Source organism: Gasterosteus aculeatus, chromosome 6, assembly GCF_964276395.1.
Source record: "Gasterosteus aculeatus chromosome 6, fGasAcu3.hap1.1, whole genome shotgun sequence".
Taxonomy (NCBI): Eukaryota; Metazoa; Chordata; class Actinopteri; order Perciformes; family Gasterosteidae; genus Gasterosteus; species Gasterosteus aculeatus.
The window spans coordinates 4,733,140-4,753,697 of record NC_135693.1 but is presented as its reverse complement, the minus strand read 5'-3'; the positions used below and the strand labels follow the sequence as shown (position 1 = coordinate 4,753,697).

At 43.2% G+C, this 20,558-nt stretch overlaps 1 protein-coding gene across 4 annotated transcripts; it reads right to left on the bottom strand.

Moving 5' to 3' along the window:
• Positions 1-651: 651 nt before the first annotated feature.
• Positions 652-14,818, bottom strand: fam204a (family with sequence similarity 204 member A). Of its 4 annotated transcripts, none has more exons than XM_040177794.2 (7): positions 14,341-14,818; positions 13,942-14,017; positions 13,685-13,715; positions 13,042-13,147; positions 11,354-11,443; positions 1,771-1,880; positions 652-1,594 (listed from the first exon to the last, which is right to left on the bottom strand). In XM_040177794.2, exons 1-7 carry the CDS (start codon positions 14,581-14,583, stop codon positions 1,543-1,545), a joined length of 708 nt encoding a protein of 235 aa, XP_040033728.1. In that variant the 5' UTR covers positions 14,584-14,818; the 3' UTR covers positions 652-1,542. The 4 variants fall into 4 exon arrangements, with proteins under 4 accessions (XP_040033728.1, XP_040033726.1, XP_040033727.1 ...); XM_040177792.2 differs by having other exon boundaries at positions 13,942-14,026; positions 14,341-14,797; XM_040177793.2 differs by having other exon boundaries at positions 13,042-13,144; positions 13,942-14,026; positions 14,341-14,722.
• Between the last annotated feature and the right edge of the window lie 5,740 nt (positions 14,819-20,558).

The window sequence follows — 20,558 nt, the reverse complement described above, 5'->3', positions numbered from 1 at the left end:
CCTACCGATTAACAAAGTGAGATGCTACTGATACGGCGCGGCGCTGCCATGTTCGCCGACAACTAGTAGCTTTAAAGACATAAGAAAGAACGCCTGCATGGACGTCACAGACACTTCCACTGAGACGATAAACGCAGCACTGAAGGCTGCAGGCTTTTTTGAGAGTGCAACACACACCTGTAAAGCAAACGAGCCCAAAGCTCCACAAGGCTCTGAAATCGGACCACTTTCAGTTCCGTTAATGAAGCATCTGTGATGCCTTCTCTCTCCTCCGTCAAGATCTATTTTTCACAGCAGTCATCAAAGTGAAGAAATCCCACGTTGTCCTTTGATGTGCTTAACGCAGTTTTAACTCGCGTCTCATTACAGAGACGATTAATAGTTTAATTAGCACCGATTCTCACCAACTGACAGCCGCGCCATTCGCTTGGATGGGAAAAGGGGGATTTTTCAAATTCCAGCATTTGTTTTTCATAATCTCGTCCGTCTTCGGTCAACTCAGGTTTCTGTGTCATAATTTGCCCACAAACTTTTATTTCTGATGTTTAGTTTCATTTTCACCTCGCCCCATTTCAGCCTACACAGCACAGTTATGAGAGCGCTGCTCCACACCGGGGGACAAAGTGCCCAAATATGTGCGATGCAAACAACTTAGGTGGGATTCATTTTAATTCTCATTACCTCCAAGCAAAGCAATCATTTTCTACGGTTGGAAAAAAGAAAAAACACAGAAGCAGGCATTATGAATAAAAGTAATTATCATGCTAGTGCTTCTCTGCATGCGGTTTGCAATTAACACTTTGTGGAATCTGAGCGAAGGGGGCGAGCGGCCGCGGAGGCAAACGCGGCAGATCGGAAAGAAAGATCAAAGCGTCGGCGAGAGGAACCGAGGAGTTTACGGATGCTGGAGAGAGCCGGTGGCACAGTGAGCTGCTCGGAGACGCGGCGCGGGGCCTCCAGGAACAATAGCTTGTCTCCCGACATGGGCGAGGGCCAACAGCGAAGCCTGCGTTTCGTGTCCAGCCCCCGCCGTCCCCCGCCCAAAACTTCCAGTTTACAACTGCTCACACGCTGTTTACAGCAGCCAAATTTCATTTTCTTCTCCCAAATCCTATCGCACATTATCCTGTACATTGCATTAGGGCCCTAATCTTTCCTTTCTCTCGCTGGGAAGAAGAAAAGAAGCGCCTTCATGATTAACCCACTTTACAGCAATAAATAAACGCATCATCCAGTAATGTACACCAGATTTAATTTGAAAGAGGGGGGGGGGGCAGAACACTCAAATCACTGAAATGTAATGAAAAATAGCACAATGCGGACACCAACGGGCGCCTTAGGAATTAATTTCAATGCGCCATAATTTTCCCTCTCTCCCTCTAGTACCCCTGGATTGATGTTTCCTCAGTCAACTGTGCGACTGCATCCCCACACACACTCAAGTCTTCAAAATACACAAAGAGTTCGCCATTTCATTAAAAAAACAGTTTCTATCGAATGCAAAGTAAACTAAAACCATCCGGTCGCTCTCCTCCGTGTTTGTCACATGAAGCCCATGTTGCTTTTGGTTTCCCATCGCCTCTTAGCCTCGAACCTGCAACAGAACAGAAGGATTTCAGCTGTCGACCTCAATCTCTGCGTGAGCAATCATTCAAAGTCCGGCTAATTGTGGCCGTGTCACAACTGAGCCTGAGCCCAGAGTGGCAGACGTGGCAGGAGGGAGAGAGAGAGAGAGGGAGAGAGGGAGGGAGGGAGGGAGGGACTTCCTACCCCCAGGCTGTTTGGTTCTTCCTTTTCTGCGCTGCCCTCAAAGCGTCCTCTTCCTGTTTGCGTCGCACAAAGTCACGGCAATCAGCAGCTTGAGCGATTTTCACGGCCAGCTATTTAGAGGCAGAGAAGGGAGAGAGGCCCGTTAGAGGATGGAACCCGGTCTGCGGCGAGAAAAAAACCGCGTCTGACGGACGTGACGGGGCGGCTCCTCTGCACGCAGAGTCCGTCACACGCTGACACCACAGACACACGCACTAAACAAACAGCTGAAGAGTAACATGAGGGAACTATGCATGTGTAAGAGGCATAACATACAGTTTGTCCAATAGCATTTTATATACTTGTTTCTGTGCTGAAAAACCTCCGTTTGAAAAGTGTTTGCTCTCCAAATGCAATGAAAGAAAAAGAGGGGGTCAAGAAACGATTAATTGTTTGAGTCTGCGGTTAAAGGAAAGATGCCATCTTCTGAAATATCTGCTATTTTTGGACAATTTTAAAGCCAGAAAAATAAATAGAGGAGGAATCACTAATGTTGGGATCACGAATTCTGAAGTACTCCATGTTTTTTTCTGTAGAAATCAGCTGTTTATCATCTTCAGCACCAGAGCTACTGGAAACATGTCTTGGCAAATAGTCAAACTAAAACTAAACATAAGAAATGCAGTATTATGTGTTTTTTAGTTCAACATAAAGCCGCACGATTCCTCCTTTGAAGCTTCCAGCTAATAGTCTTTCTATTTGAATACTTCTTTGATATGTGTTGTTTAATGTGTAAATGAAATAACAGAATGAGTAAATAAACAATAACTAACAACCCCCCCGCCTCAAAAACCTCGCCACAGCCTTTCTTCCCTCATCGCCACCAGTGTAAAGGAGACTTTTATTTGTGTTTGGGGTACCGCGGGCTCTGCCGGAAATCAGAAGTGAAGAGAAGGACCGTGACTGCAAGAGGCAAACATTCAAATCCCGTGGAGGACGTTTGTATTGTGAAGCAGAATAATCCCAATAACCCGAGTCACACTGAAGCGCGGGGAAACAAAGAGGAAAACCCGCCACTCTTGAGATAGGTTTATTACTCAAGCAAAAGGCAAACTTTGATAAACAACTTGGAACAATTTCCCCCAACCTTTGGGCAATTCTCTGTAATATTCAGAGTACAATCCAGGGAGAGGGGGGGGGGGGGGGGGGGGTGTTGAAAGTCTTTAGGTAATGAAGATATGTGCCACCACTGCGCCACTTGGAGAAAAAAAGAAAGAAAAAAGAAAAGACCTGCTTGGAAAAAAAATGTTTCAATTATAATTAAGTGGGATAAACTTTATTAGAAAGAGTGAAACTAAAATATCTCCTAATGCATGCTGGGATTAAGCAGGTCAGAGCGAGCAGGCAGGAAAAATTAAACTCTAAAGGCTTTTTATCACCATATTTCAGGAACCAAGGGTGTAAAATGTTCTAATTTGGGATACATTAAAAGCCATAAAGGTCTTTCAAAAAGATTAATGGTACTTTGCTTGGATTTAAGATAAGGGCTCCGGCTGGCTGCAAGTACTGGGCTCCGGCGGGGCCCTCAAGGCATTCATCTATACAGTCACTGGAAGATTTGCAAAAGCGTCTGCATAACCTGAAGCGTACATACTATGACAGCTCTCCAGCTCTTTCTCCATTTTATAGGTTTTAAATTCCTCAAACCATGTTTTTCCCCTCTGAAAGAGACTTATAGTATAGTGGGTGACATGCTCTTAAATTCTGCCGGCGATCTGCAAGCGGATAAAACCACGCCGGGTTCGCTCGGCTCCTCGTGCTGTAGGTGCTAAACGCTTCCGAGTGTCTGTGATGCTCGCAGAGATTATAGACCAGGCCTTTATTAAACTGTTGACAAATCCGAGAGCTGGCCCCTCCTCGGGAAAAGCCCACTTTGGCTCATTCTGGGGGCAAATCAAATGAAACTGCGTGATGCTAAACGGTTTCATTTGGAGATTTACAGGCAGAGCCGTTCCTCTTTTACAGACACCGGGATTACCCACATTAACCTGCTCTCCTGTGGGGTTGCATTTGAAATGCAAAAGGTCTGAAAAACCCGCCTTCCCAAAACATTCCCAGAGCAAAATTAAAACCCACGTCAGTGCCCCCTCACTCCCCCCTCTTTTAAATTCACAACATAGCCTTTACCGTGTTTAAAGCATTAAAGGTCTTTCCCTTTTTTTTATCGGTTTAGTCTCCAGTCCCTGATTGTCTTTAGAGGGGCTCAACATTAATGTCAACCAAGTTACCTAGGAGACAGAACAGATCAAAGACACACAAAAAAAAACCACCCCTGAAATGTCTGATTAATCAAGCCTGCAAACAGCTTATTCCTTTTAGCCTGCATGCAAGTATGAAAATGAGATTCCGAGAGCAGTACATTGTGCAGATTTGTTCATTCTTATCTGAACAAAGCCAGCGGCAGCTTATTTCATGGATCACTGGCACTGTCAGCGCTGCAGCGCCGAGCAGGTGACGGCTCCTCTTTCTGTGGCGAGAACAAAATTAGCAAAAAGTCGGCACAAATTAGCCTCTCATATTTTCAGTAATATGACATTATTTTTCATTTACTTTTTTTGATCCACTTTTCAGGATTTCTTTCCCTGCGCCCCCACCCCTCCCCTTGTCTGCATCTTAGTACCAAATCCTTTCACATCAGAGGCTGGGGCGGGGCGGGGGGGTTAGAATAGAAGCACAAAGCAGGAGACGGGAAACCTCATGCCTTCTTTGTTTGTGTGGCTCCTAAAAAGGCAATTCTTCCCTCTCCACCACGTGCTAATATACAAGTAGGTCTCTCTCTCTCTCTCTCTCTCTCTCTCTCTCTCTCAGCCGGGTTAAAAACAAGGTTTATTCAGAGGATTAATACTCTGACCTCTGCAAGATTCGAGGGGAAAAAAAAAATTCATCACGCACAATGCTGGCACTGCAGCAGCAGCAGCTTAGGGCCACTAGGAGGGTTAAGTCAATAGTAACGCTTTCTGTTCATTCATGTTTGGGTCGTCATGGAGATTCAAGCGGAGACCCAACTATGGGGCCTTAATACAACAACAACAACAACAAAAAAAAACAACCCTCTGCATTGCTGCTGTATGAGCCGTACGCCAGATTAAGCAAGTCTATCTTAATGACAGTTTCACACTCCGTTGTCCTGTGCGTGTCTGCTCCATTGCATCACTGCTGAGGTGTGTGACGAACAGAAGGAGCACCAGCAAGTCCTCATGAGCAGCACAGGCTTCACTAGAACACTGTGGCAATTAAACAGCAAGTGGAGAAAAAAAAGACAATGGCTAAATGAAAGAGCAGAAAAATACATCTCTGGGTGGATAAAGTGTTAAAGCTCCTATTAACAATACAAAATAAATGATGGCTTTAAGGGAGAAATGGCCTTAAACCCATTCATAAATTTCCTATCCAAGAAGCCTCTTCCAATTAAAACGTGTGAGAGGTGGATTAACAGGGGCTGCATGGCTTTGCCTCGCTAAATCACCTCCCCGAGCTGCTCCGCTGCATTTGACGTGTAAACGATTAATGACCAGCCTAATTCCTTTATCACATCACCTTAATGCCTAAATAATGTGGCCTTAGTCAACTTTGGAAAGCAGGGCTGTATAAGAAAGGAATGAATATCAGATTAGGCGGCTTGTGTGTTATTTCAGCGTAATTTGTTCCAAGTGAGGCGGAGGAGGGGGAAGAAAAAAAGGTTTCTGGCCGCAGAGCCCCGGAGTCGCAGTGACATCGCCAAGGTCAAAAGGTCGGAGAGGTCAATCAATACCACCGGTATCGCATTAGGGAGGAAGGGAGGCAGAGCTGCGTTCACAAGTGATGGACTGCAGTGAAAGCAGAGAATCTAGTCGGGTCTGGTGTGAGACAAAGGACGGGGACATAAAGACCTCCCGGCTTCAACTACTGCATCGATGCGAGGATCGAGGTGTCGCTGGTCCAAGCAGCAACATTAAGATTATCTATTAACATGAAGTGTGTATAGCCACTAATGATTGGTCTAATCACTTATTGGTCCATGAATTGTTTACTCATTGAATTGTTTGGTCTGAAAATAATTCATTTAAATGTTCATTTAAATACCCGTGTGACGTGTCCATTAGCATGTTTTGTCCAAAGCAGTTAATCAAACTGGTGGGGAGAAATTCTATGCTGCAAAAAAATAGTTCAAATATGAATCCGATTCCTTTTGTGTCAATCGACTAACTTGATTGATCATTTAAACTTTAAAATATTTACTACACTGCTGGTGTAACGTCAACGTATCAGCAAGTACGGTAGTCCGAACCCGACACCGTGCACCTCCATGTTGTTTCCCTCCACCATGACAAACACGGCACGCCGAAAGAAAGCCTCTCCGGGGACGCCGCGGTGAAACCGCCATGTCTACATCGTTCTCCGTCAGCAATCTGATGCCACGTACGCATGACACGGCATCTTTAGGGACCACACGCAAAAAAAACAAAAAGAAATCTCTGAAAGTTGGTCTGCTTTGTGCACGTTCCATTATCTTGCCTCTTCTGAGTAGGGGAGGCTTATTAGCGAGCTTTGAACTCACACTTACAATAATAGGCCATCAACAGTTTTATAAGCTAATTAGAAAAAAACAGTTTAATTAATGAGTGACTGGCAATAAAATGGTAATCATGAAAAAAGAAACCGACAGTGCTAAGCTTCCACTACCACCAATTAAGGCCTAATTACAAACAAATTATATATGTGTTTTGCTCTGGGCTTTAATTTGAGAAAGAAATGCCTTTAATTAAAAGAGAAAACATGCTAATTAATTAAACAGCACACAAATCTACATTGAAAAGTATGCTTTGTCTATCAAGTAATTAATGAAATACAATAATCCAAATGAGATTCGCAGGCATTTGATAAAAGCTTAGTACCCATTTCAAAATCCATTTCGAAATTAATGGGCGAAAATTTAATGTGAGTCATCCAGAGATACAATAAAAGTTCATTCAGTGATAAATTGCTTATGCTGAAGGAAAAAGGAACAAAGAGGAGAGTTTCCCTAAACTCTGTGCGACGTGGCCTGCGGGGGGGAGGGGGGGGGGCTCCTCCTCCGACGTGGGGCGGAGAGAGTCACAATCTGATAAATCTCACTTTCCACAAAGGCGGCGCTCATTAATTCTTTGATTACAAACACGGGGCATGGCAGGGAGAAGAAAAAGGAAAGGTGCTAAGGAATATAAATATCATGAAACGCTCTTAGTGCAGCTCTTTGTTTTGACTAAGCCACCATGTCTCCGCCGACAAAACGCCGCGACACCTTTGTTTCACAGCGTTTAGGCGAGGCTTTCCAAAGGGTAGATTTCAAGGACAGTGGGGCTTTTCCTTTCAGCCGCCGCTGCTATTGAAATACGAGCTGGGACATAATGAAGGGATATTATAACCAGTTCAAACACGGAAAAGAAAGCATAAATGCCTCTAGTTAATGCATATTCATCGGCTTAAGTGTGGTTTATTAAGTGATCCAACAATTAGGAGGGAGCCCTTTCCAAATGGTTTCGTCTGATCGGGTCATTCTTGGTTTAAACAGGTTTTGGAGGCGGGTCCACCGGCCAAAGGCCATCCAGCACGGTCGGTGTCCCCTCTACGCCCCTTCAGTGGGTTCTTCCACCTCTGTGATGCCGCATCACGACTACAATGGAAGAAGAAGAAGAGAGAAGCGGATCCATGTGTGACACCGGTGAAACCAACCGGGTCAGAGGTTAAGTGAGCCTGAACTGGACCGAAGCCCAAAAGTGGCTATTGGATGGAAATGAAGCCAGTGAGTCGAGAATCTATGAATACAATTATTTACAGCTGTTGGTTACGTCGGAGGCATGTGTCGAATGTAGTGGATGTGCTCCTTCTCCCATTACAGACCGGGAATAAAGAACGGCCCTCTGGGATGTTTGTGCTGCTTTGTTTGTGGGCACATTTGCAGGCAGCGAGCATTGATTCAGGAGAAGCCAGCAGCCATGGAACTACTTTTCTGTTCTTCATATTCTTTAGCTGCTGGAGGTGATGAAATGGACTTGCCCCCCCCCCCCCCCCCCCCCTCCTATTGTTAGAGACTACCAGAGTTTCTGTTTTGAAGTGGTAATGCCGCTCTAATAGCTGTGATGAGTGCTACGGGGGAACTGTAAACTCTAACGTGCCGTGACCGTCTTTTGTGGTGAAATATGCCCACTTACTGTATATAAAGTACAGCTCGGGACTTTTTCAAAAGACTTTAGTGTTTTTGTGTTAGAAAAAGACAAAGGAGCGAGGCGGAAAGGATTTGTTGGAAGGAGGATGGTCTACAATGAGAAGGTTAATTTGTGCGACAGAAGAAGTTATTTTGAATAAAGAGTCAGTTTTATTTGTCATACCATCCGGCCAGAAAAACACTTTCCACAGTATTTCATTTAGTTTGATGTATTAATGGCGTAGTAGGTGGCTCGTTTTAAACGGGTCACACAGAGTTCTCATGGAACCTCATCAAACTTAGCAGCGTGTCTTCACTGTACATATTGAACCAGTACCAGTAACCAGGACCCCCCCCCCCCGGTCCTTATAGTGCTGCCGACATGTCAGCTCTCTGCAGTGTCTCACTCTGGATACCAAATATGCTAATTATTGCATTAATTAGCCCAGATGCAACTCCGCAGCAGTGCAGCAATCAAAGGATGGAGACCCAGTCTTCTTAATTTGAGGACTTGCATCTTTTAATCTACTGAAATACTGGGCCTACTTTAGAGGCGGGAAGCTTTTTACATGATTTTGTGTCCATTTAGGCGTTTGAAAGGAAATCTAAACGTGTTGTGAAGGATCAAAAGTCATCTGTGTGAGGAAAGAAGCCCAATCTGAGTACATCAGGGAGCTTTGTCTGTGTAGACATAAATAATATTTTGTCACTTAAAACAGGATGGGATTTCTTAAGAGCGGAGCGTTTCCCTGTAAATTCATGGAAAACAAAGACCAACAGCCTTGGGAAATATTTAAAAACTGTAATGAGAATAAAACCCCAACCTGAGATACCAGAGCAGCGCGTCTCAGAAGTTTGACAGATGAAAGAACACATATCTCAGGATTTGTGAGGAGACTTCAAAACAGGTTTTTACCAAATTGTTTTAATGTTTGCGATTAAAAAGAAGAAAGCGGAGCAAAGGAAAAATCATCAATTGATTTGAGGAGGTTAAAAGCAAGAGAAACAAACATTTCTCGTCTTATAAAAGGGGGGGGATTCTGACAGCAAGCTCTCCATCTTCCTTCCATTTGCCTTTGCTTTGAGGAGATAAGTGGGAACGCGGTAGATTGAGGGTGAAAATACGCTGAAGCATTGTCGTCCAACGCGCACCAGTGTTTTCTTAACAAAACAATGCCTAGAGGGACAAACAGGCCTCTTTAGTTCTTCACAGCTGTCGAAATGCTTTTGCATTTTTTCGCAGAGAAAACCTGTTCCCATTCTTGCAGTGAAAAGCCTGGCACAATCACGTCTCGGTGTTATGACCGTAAACAAATTAAACATCTAAGCCATCCCGTGCCAAATGAGGCATTCAATTATGACCTTGAAATTGATTCTGGCCACAGCGGGGATTATTGATCCTCTAAATGTCTGTCAGGAACGCTCCTGTCAAAAGTGAGCGGGAGCGCGGTAAACAAACATTGGTCTTAATGCTATCTGCGACACAGGCTGCGGCGTTTAACGCACGATATAATCCTTTCTAACTGATTCACAAGCCGTCAAACTTTGTTTGTTTTTTTGCCTTTTAGCTGCCACTTCTCCCCCTTCCTCACATTCAGCAAAGACTTTCTTTGCATCGAGAGCGAACGATAAAGCACCTCACGTCTTTCGGGGATTTCAAAGCGGTCGGTCGACTCGACTCTGGCGAAAGGAAGTTATCGCTGCTAAACAATGCGCCGCGGCTGCCAGGCGGCTGTCACTCGCTCATCACGGGTCTGGCAAGACGCGAATCAGGTGCCGGGGAGGCGAGAACCTCGGCTCAGGCTAAAACTAAGAGGCTTTCTCAAAGCACTGCGCAGGTGCCACTCCCAAGAGCTTTCGCTTAACTCGCCGTTATTTGACCACTGTGCTCGCAGTTGCGATGGGGAATATCACAGTGCTCTGAAGCCGCACACTAAAGGAGGGTCCTTGGCGATTCAATGCATAGTACAACTGGTTCTTCTCCCCTTTTTATACACAGATCTATGGTGTTGCAGCCTACTCATGAGGCTTAACAGATTTACTCACTGGATATCATCTTTTCAGGTGAACCATGTAGTCTGAAGGTCAGATGAGATGCAGATACTTTGATGCAGTCTTATAGTATAGTTTAAGCGAAAGATGCTGTGGGGCGTTCGTACATCAGCGCAAAAGACAGATAAGGCAGTAAGTCAGAGAGGTAAAGCCTTTGATATGAAGAAAACAAACATGAGGAGAGAAGTTGAATAAAACTCCTACAGTGTATATTGGTGAGAAACATCTAAATGGAGCGCTTACAGATTCTGTTATAGGGATGCCAGCAGTTGCCTGGCAACAAACAGAAAGTTACTGGTCACATAAAGGTAAAGTACGGCACAGAACCTTCTCTTGGGCAGATTTTGTTACCTGCAACAGAGCTTTTCTAGCTATTTCCTTCTGCTTTCAGTCTTTATTCTAAGCTTTTTTTGTGTTTTCCAACATACAGTATATTTATGTACAATCATTTAATCTACAATAAAAATGATCAAGGCTCATACGTATATATATATATATATATATATATATATATATATATATATATATTTTAGTACCTGGACACACTTTCACAAGAAGAGAAATAGGTGTCCACCTGACCATCCCCGCTGGCATCTCAAGACATATTAAGGTATTGATTTTATCCTCCTTTACCTTTTAGATTATAGATAAATCTTTGGAAAAATGAGGGAAGATTTATTTTCTTCTTAAATAAATAAATGAATATAATTCCTTCTTTCCAACGCCACTGCAACTTAACAATGAAACACAAGATCACCAATATTTCAGAAGTTTGTGTTGCTATTATAATAAAACCAAAAGGCTTATGGGATGCTGTGGGCAATACGCATCATGAAACAAAGAAGTTTAACTTTGATGCTGCCAGTGAGGCAACTTCACCAGTGGAGAAGTAGCACCGCAGCTCTATGTCTTTTTGGACACAATTACATGTGTGTTGGGCTACATTTTATGCTAAATTAGTTTCAAACCACTTGATCCTTGATGTCTGCCAAGTCGGTGAGTTACAAAACTTCAGGCGATGCATTTAGGGACATGTACACTTCAAAGGTATGAAACTCTTACCTGCAGAACGATTTAACAGTTGGCTTGAAAGCAATGTACCCTTCATTAAAAAGCAGAGCCAAAAGTCCTTTAGACACTGCAGCACTTCAAAACTAAGGGGAGGGCTTTCCATTAACTCAATGGAAAAGGGCTGCAGGACGGAATGGTGGGTGTCTGCATGAGTGTTTTTGTTCCTCTATGTCTTTGCAGCAGAAATGGCCACGGATCCATTAGCCCGATTTGTCACGGCGGGAGCAGCCCCAAAGATCACTTATCAGCACAACGTACCTCTCGAGTGGCGAGTCTGTCGCTCATCTCCTCCGCCTTTGCAATGTCCCCTTCAGCTATGGCCGTCTCTATGCTCTTTTCTAGGCCGGACTGCAGAAGAGGGGGAGAAAAAAAACAGTTTTTTATTTTTTATTTGAAATAGGGGAAGAGAGAGAGAGAGAGAGAGAGTGAGAGAGAAGGAGAGAGAGAGAAGGAGAGAGAGAATCAAAGAGTAACTTCACAAGACCCCAGGGCCTTATTTTTAATATGATTGCCATTACTACAAATATGTAGATTTCCCTTCACAAATGAAAACCTTTTTGATTGGATATTAGTGCGGAAATCTTAGAAATGCTACAGGAGATTACCAAACATAAATGTGACTCTTTAATTACACATTTCCATTACAGGCCTGGGCAGAAGGGGGTGCAGAGAGGCCCCCGGTTACTGATGGCGAGGCAGTTCTGAGGAAGCGGTGGACCAGATTTCGTCTGCCTCCAAAATTGTATCACGCTAAAAGAAAAATCACTGGAAAGCGGCTATAATTATTAATGGGTCCCCTCTGATGTATTGTTTAAAGTCCTTGACTCAACCGCAGTACGAGGACAGTTCTATCAGGCTTAAAAATGCAGAATTAGTTTGACAAATTTCTCAATAACTCTTTTTAATTGATTTTGCTTTATATAGTTTATTATTCTGCAAGCTGAAAATGAAACAACTTGATTGTTGATTGTATCGCACAACACACAACTATAAGTGACAGAAGATAACCCTTTATCCCATAAGGTCACTGGAGAAATGCTGGTCGATGAATTAATAACATCTGGCTGCTATGACAGCTGTTTCCTCAAATGACTGTGTGAAAGACTTGGCAGAATAAAAGAAAATATGATATATTAATTACATGGAACTGCAGTTGAGGGATGAAGAAGCCCCCTCATTATGTTGATGTGACAAGTCCTGTTTCATTCAGCTGGTTAATCATTTCTTTTTATCCTTTCATAGTTGCTCTATTCAAAAGGAGGCTAAAATCAGCAAAAACTCAATTTTATGCTGCTCTTTGATAAAATGAAGCACAAAATACTACAAAATAATCATTAAAAGGATTTTAAATTGAAATGAAACAGTTCCCATTCACTAGGTCAGCTAAAATGTTCATCAAGCTTGCAAATATTTTTTTTGCCTCATTGGCAATTTACGAGCCTTCGCAATAAAGCGTTCATTCAGCCTTAAGTGCAGAAATGAATCAGAATCAAAGGAAGTAAGTTATAATTTCTTTCAATTATGAATTCCACAGCAGCGGCACATGCCCATTCATTATCTGACAATTAATTTAAGTGTTCTAGGCGCAGTCACAGCCGCTGTGTAAGGTGCTCTAGCCCCCTCTTCTTTGCCAAGCAAAATTTAGATTTACATTAGGTCTTTTGCAGAAGGAAAAACCTTCACTTCACTTTAATCTCAGGCACACGAGAAAGGAGATTCGCCCTAATCTTATCACTAAATGTAGCCAAACATAATCCTTAACATTCATCTCAGTGTCAGGTTGAGAAGGCACAAGGATTCCCCTAATCCACGTGTCATATCACGTAAAACAATGAGGGGATACGGGGCACAGACACACAAAGGACAGGAAGGTGTTGCTAACAGCCTCTACTGACACACAGTATTAAACCCCGGCAGATAAGTTGCGAGGCAGCCGTCTTTGTTACCTTCGGAGGGGGTTTGGAACACGCGGGGGGATCAAATCGATCGTTTGCACCAAAGTGCTGCTCAAGATCATTCCAGTGCTTCTCCCGCTCCTCCAGACGCTCGCTGCTGACGGGGGGAGAAAGTGAGTCAGTGATCATTCCCCGCAGCCCGCCACTGTGACAAGGCTATCTGCCACTGTCCATCCTGCAACTGGACTCAAATCTCGATATGCTGGTATCGGAATCGATATTCGGTAAGGTGACCGATCTATGCTGGGGAAAAGGTAAACCGAACTACCGAGCTATGACGCAACGCTGGTTGACGATACATGACGGAGCAAATAGCGCTTTGCTATAAATGATCTTTCTTTCTTGCAGGCCTACAACAAACCGAGAATACTGCCATTTTCCAAAGCATACAATGGGTTTTTATAGTTTTCAATTAGTCACGAGCATCAGCTTGCAGCAAACATAGTTGTTTGTGTTTGATCCATTATGGCGATTATGTCTGCTTTTATCTTTGTTGAGATAAATTGTCCTCTTGTGCTTGGGCCGTTTCACATCTGAGATTTGGCTACATGAATTCAGCTTTTGAGCCGAATGAATAACCTGCATATTTCGTTGCATCAATTATTTTCACTGGTTGGACATAATAAATGGGTACCTTGTCTCTGTGGGTTGCTGACTCTCTGTTCCTGTTGATTGACACAAGACACAAAAGACACAATTACAGGTTAGTGGGAGACTTTTGACACACATAAGCGTCAGATAAACAAAATTCTTTAAGTCTGACCGGTTAGCCAGTGTTGTATACAGTATTTAGAGGGGGGGCCTAACGTTCTAATACAATACGATTAGACTTTTAACCACTGAACTTCAGAAAATACATAGGCTGCTCCCTAAAGCAACCATCACTCGCACCTTTCTTATGTCGTCTTCTTTTTTTTCGTCTGGGGTCCTTTATTGTTTTCATCTCGTCATTCTTCTTCCGTAGATCCTGGAATTTCTTAAAACACACACACACACACACACACACACACACACACACACACACACACACACACACACACACACAGACTGAAAAGCCAAACCAAGGGCACCACACATTTAGATCTATATTCCTGCCTTACACACGTTATGTTACGACGCACACATATTAGCCCAGGGCAACAAAAAACATGTATTCACATTTTGATAACGCAGTAGGAAGTAAATGTATTGTTATTGTTATTGTAAACGTGATTTATCCCACGCACACGACAGCCAGCTTGTATTTAACAGAGAGCACGTTCCTTTTAGCTCGCTGCACGGTGCACAAACCTGCCACATCTCGTGGGAGACCCCCGGCATGCCGCTGGTCGCGGGATCACTGCCTCCATCACTCGCGGTGTGAGTCCACGGAGCCTCCGTCGGAGGCACCGCGGTGTTTTCCCCCGCAGAGCTTAACTTTTCTGCAGAGACCCGACGCTTCTCTCCTTCCCTCTCCTCCTCAGCAGCATCCTCCTCTTCGTCCGGGCTGAGGTCGTCTTCGGTTAAACCTTTGGGCAAGAGTCCGCTGTACATTCCGAGCCAGTGGACTACAGTTTGATTATACGTTAAAGCATCATCTGGCTGATTTAAAACGGTCAGAAATTGGTAAATAATGTATTTTGACAGCAGCCGTTGGAACGCGCTTTCACTTCCGGGTAAACACTGTGACGTATTTGAGGGGAACGCACCGATTGGTGGATCACTCGGATCGTTGTGCACACGGTCCAATTGGAGCTGGACTTACAAATGCTGGGCGGCGAGACCGAAGCTCCTCTTCAGCTGTTTCTTCCAACCACCATGATGTTTAACAATTATAGTTTTATTTTATTTACTTTTGTCGAGCAGAACGATTTCATGGTGCAGAGTTTTCGGATATCGTGAAATATACAGCTCAGAACATACGCATGAAGGAGTTATGGCCGTCTAAGATAGTGAAGTAAAGTCAAGAGCGAGCTGTGGTGGAGCATTTCTAATTGAGGTGAGCCGGGCTTCTGACAGGTCCGTGAATTACCAGGAATCATTCAAATGTTAACCTATATTTGTGTCATGTTCTCGGCGAGATAAGCTGCCTTCTATGACCAGTGGTTCGCAATTTGCTCAAAGCGCTGTGGGCATTACATTATTATTAGAATGATTAGCATGCAAATCTCGTATAGCCCCTGGCACTGGCACAGGCACATCTACCCTTAAATTGCTCTTTCACACTCATTCACATTAGGCTTTCTTTTGGTTGCATTTTATTGCAAAGCAAATAATCTACATAAATTATAGCCTGTATTTTGTGTGCCAAATGAATGCAGAGTGAGGCCTAAAACACCAATATAACGTTATAAACATTTGTAAAGGGCAATAGTCGGGTCCAAGCAGGTGGAGGAAAAGTTTCTGGAAGACAAAGTATCTCAGGTGAGGCAGCAGGGTTGTGCACAACTAGAAGGGAATTCTAGAGTATATATATATACATTATATGGTTTTGATTTCAAAGCCAAAAGGAAACCTTTTCTTTGAACTCAAATTTTTAAGCATCTATGGAGAAACCCAATGAAATACAGTCATCAAAGCGATGACTTATAGCAGCTGGGACTGAAACAGCATTAATCAGTCGGACACAAAATGAGTTTGCAAAGAAAAAAATCCATTAACTAATCATTTAAATCTATTTATCACGTAAAAATGCCAAGCATTTCTACAGCTTGTCAAATGTTAGTATTCACGGTTTTCTTTAGAAACGATAAACTAAAATCAAATTAAAATTCAACCCCTTTGTTATTGCACTGTTGGTCACCGTTATAGGCTGTGCGATCTTGTAATTGGCGTAGCTCATTATTTTTTACATTTTAAAGATAAAATTAATAATTTAAAAAAAGAATCCATTGATTAATGGATAATGAAAACAATAAGAAGTTGCTGCTCTCAAATTAAACACCAATAAGGGGAGAACAAGGAATTGTAACACATCCAATGGCCGCTTTTGATATTTAGTGCCACGGAAACGTTTTCTCGCTAACAATAAAAAGTATTTTGACACCCAGCGCTGTCTTTGTTGCTCAAATATGGACAAAATCGTCATGGAGACCTTTCGCTCTCCTTGACCTTCCTGCACCCAAGATTCACGCAGTTCGGCTTTGCAAAGCGCAGTTCATATTAAACTGGGATGAAAAAGCTTACGCTATACTGAACGTCATCTGGAACATGTCAAATCTCCATCTCATCCTCTGAAATATGGAACCGCTGACTGGTATCACTCACTCAGCATTATTCTGACTTTAATTACTGGTGTGACAAGTTGATGAGCACGGCAGCGTCTGAAGGTAAATGAGAGTCACAAAGTCCCGTTAATACGAAGCAATGTTGGCATTACAGGTCTGAATCATTTCCTTATTGATTACTAGACTTTGTGTTCTATTTCACACTTGAATTAATGTCTCTCAGCTCTCCCGCCATGCATCTCTCTCTCTCTCTCTCTCTCTCTCTCTCTCTCTCTCTCTCTCTCTCTCTCTCTCTCTCTCTCTCTCTCTATGTGCCCCGGTTCATTATTTCCGTCATTTCTTGGTAATTTGGAGTTGGCTGTTTAAAACTTAGAGCCTCTTATTAAGTTTTGGCCATGGCGGATAAGAAGCAGGACCGCAAGAGCACGGAGATAAACTAATCATCTTAAAACCCTAATTATTAGTATCTTACTGTGACAGACTGTTTTTTGCCAGCCAGCCAAATTGAGCCTCAAATGAGGAAAAGCATATCTTTGCGAGTGGTAATAATTTTAAGTCATCTCGATGTGGCTTGGTGTGGCAGAATTCATTAGTGCAGATTAGCACTGTGTGTACAAAGTAAATGAGATATCTAATAGCAAACGTGGAGGTCCGGGGACTTTTAATATCTTCCCCCAATATGAGTGAGGATGTTAAAAGGCGATTATTTATACTTTAACATTGTGGCTTCTGCTCTAGATCGGTCTGCTCCTTTACTGAGCCGTTACACTAAACAGTGTCACTAAACTGTTCACCTCTCACCTTCTTCTCGTGAGAGCGGCAAGAAGGTGACGAGGACGAACCCTCAAATCAGATTAAACCGAGCGGCTCTGATGCAGAGGCAAGCTTGATTCTTTTTTCGCGAGGAAGTTAATTATGTGTGTAAGGAGAAGGTTGCAGGAGAAATAATAAGATTAAAAAGAATAATTTGCTGATATTATTACACCAAAATTGGGTACACACAATTGTAAAATACATGTATTGCTTGACCCTGGTTAGCCAGTGAAATAAATCCTCCTTCTATAGCCTTTGTTAATTTGTTTTTATCATCTCCAAGTGGTGTTTGTGCAGCCAGTCCAATTTGCATGTGTAATTCCACTGTGCAAATTGACAACAAGTAGATAATTCGAGGAAATAGGCTGGTTGCAGGCCGCTGCTATCTTCCCAAGCCTATTCATTTTGAGGAACCGCTGAGGCATGAAACTCATACATCGACTATTTCCTGACAACGCCGAGGCTTATTGTCCCCTAAAATGTCATTACAGCCATTATTTATGAAGCTAATTCATTTATTAAACCTTATTTACTCTGACAGAATTTGTCACATTCTATCCATATCCAGAGCGTTGCTTTTGAACAATGTCTGTCAGCGAGCGCGCACCAACACGTTCGGACCTGCAAAGTTTCAGATCGACCCCATTTGTCACTCATGATAGTTGGAATATTGCAAAAAAAACAACAAAAAAAACACAGTCTTTATTCATTGCAAAAGCTCATACGTTGTGTCACAGTGAAAATAGTTCTGTGACAACCTGCCCCCTCTTTTTCTGATTTATTTTTTTTTGTGGGGGGGGGATCTTCGCCCTAACAGAGCGGAGTGAACGCGAGCGTAATCAGATGGATTGCAGCCTCTTTAGCAGCACCGATAAATCCCCCCTGTGACAGCCCCCCCTCCCAAATGAGTGTGCATTAGTCACTTTTAACGCGCTGCAGTCAGACATCTGGAGCTAAAGAGTTCTCGCGTCGAGCCTCCTGGCCTGTTGCTGCTGACTTTGTGGGTCTGTCAGTTTAGCGAGGCACACACTTCTTGACAGTGTGGATAATTTGCGATTGTGGGCGATGAAGTGACACATCATGGCGGCGCGGAGGCGGTGGGGGGTCGTACATTTTAATGTAACATGTTCGCTCCGTTTAATTCCGTCATACCATTCTTCTGCATCTCTTTCTCCGGACTTACCTGTCACCCAAAAGCACTTATCACAGCAGTGGCAAGGAGTTGTGTTTGAACTGTTTTACAATATTGATTCGGAGGCATGACATTTTAATTAATACCGGTGGGTGTTAGCTGTCGTACAGGCAGCCAGCCTCGTTGGGTGGAGTGTGAGACGGGCGAGGTGGGGGCAGCCGAGATAAGGCTAAAGTACTTAGCGTGAAAAGGCGGTAAAAAGGGATCAATGTGGCGGGAGAGAGACAGTCATGGGCTGAATTTAAGGTGAGGGGAAGAAAAAAAAAAAAAAGCGGTAATATCTGCGCTCACTATATTTCTGTCAAAGTCTATTCTCTGCCCGAAAACACAAATCATTGGGACACGGCGTGGCCTCCGTCTTCCACTGGTTGCGCACCGCATGGTGTTATTGGGAGTCTGTGTTGCCGGCGTGCAAAGACACAACCGAGGGGTTGGGAGGGGCGAAGGGAATTAGGTAACTTTGTAGCACTCCATTGAACAGCAATAAGCTTTTAGGGCTTAGCGAGCATAAACACATTAAACTGATGAGATTCATCAGCACTCTTGTGTCAAATGTGTTGTGCCCACAGGAGGAGGAGGAGGTCGGCGGCACACACGCCGCAGCGCCACGGCCGGCTGTCCTGCGTGTTCTGGATGGATCCGGCTGGATCCGGTCCCACACCCACACAGATGATCTGGTACCTAAAACATTTAGCCACTTGAGCTGAGACTGAGGACAAACTAATGGCTCAATAATCGTGAGCTTTTTTGATAATTGAATTTATGACCGACTCGCTTTTGTGTGCGTAAAATGATAGAAAGAGTATTCAAAATGAAATCTGATCCCAGAGGGGTGTCATGAGACTCACTGAAAAATCTGCATCCAGTAAAGGGATCATTTACTGGAGGATACAGTCACGAAAAAAAAGACACGCTAAGCATCAAACATGAAGGAGTTGAATACAAGAGCTGCAAATTGTCCACAGTGTAAATGAAACATGACACTCTGTACAGATGTGTACAACGTCTGCCTCCTCTCTGAGGCAATAAAACACTGCATTTTAGTATACATCACATCATGTGATGTGTACTAAAATGCAGTCTTTTATATATATAGATATATATATAATGTGTGTGTATATAAATATATACACATATATATATGATGTGCACACACATTTGTACCTTTAAACATTTACTCCTCCTGCTCGATTAAACAACCAAAACCACAAATCGAGCCACAGTTTTGGAATGAAAGGCGCTTCGGTGGATCATTTCAGCACAACAGCTGTGTTGCGGCGGACTAATGGCGGTTGTAGAGCAAACCTTTAAACAGGAGCGCACGAGGCATTTGTTCACTCGCAGCGAGTTCGCCATATTTGATGTTTAATTGGTGTAATCTGGGAGCTGCCAAGCTGGGGGACTTTACCCTGATGAAGTGATACATTTAAATTAAAACATTTCTTCTCAAAGGTATGAAGGCCCCCTCAACTTCTCTTTGCCGTTTATCTGTTGTGTCTCACTGTAGCCTCTCGCCTTTAGGATAGTTTCACTGGAGGCAACCAGATTGGCATGAAATGAGCTCAGTTTGAGTCGTTACACGGTCCAATCAGACGGGCTGAGATTGGATCTCGGCTGGCCTGCCCCACCAGCGTCCGACCCCTCAGATGAAATGGACTACATATTCATAGGTTCACTTGCATGGCTGATTAAGACCGCATAGATGGAAGGTACAACCTTTTCTTCTGTTTATCTTCCCTCCAATTCTCCCGTGCGAGAATGGAGATTGAATATTGAACGCGATTGAGTCGAAACCTGAGGACACAATGACATGGAACTCATCTTTCACCAGTCCAAATTAAATTATGACGAAATCCCATTTACTTTGACACAAGCCCTCGGTGCACATTCGACACCATTCTACCACTGATTATGTCGTTTTTGAATGTTCTGTCATTTCTAGCGGTCTTCTGTTGTATCCAAACCGCAGACACTGTTGTGTTTTGTTTAATCTGAATCGTAGCGATATATTACGTTGCCTGACATAAAACTATGCCTCAGAATAATGAGAAATATACCTGATGAATGAATTAGCATGATAGCATCTGGGGTAGGAGGCTTAAAGGCCATCTTAAATAACATGCAGATATTACAATACTTTCAACTTGTCTCATTTGCATGTATATGCATATATATATATGTAAATGCACATATATGTCTGTGCATACAGTATGTGTATGTATATATATATATATATATATATATATATATATATACATATTAAAGGTTGAACCCTTATCAATGTAAAACAAGTTTTG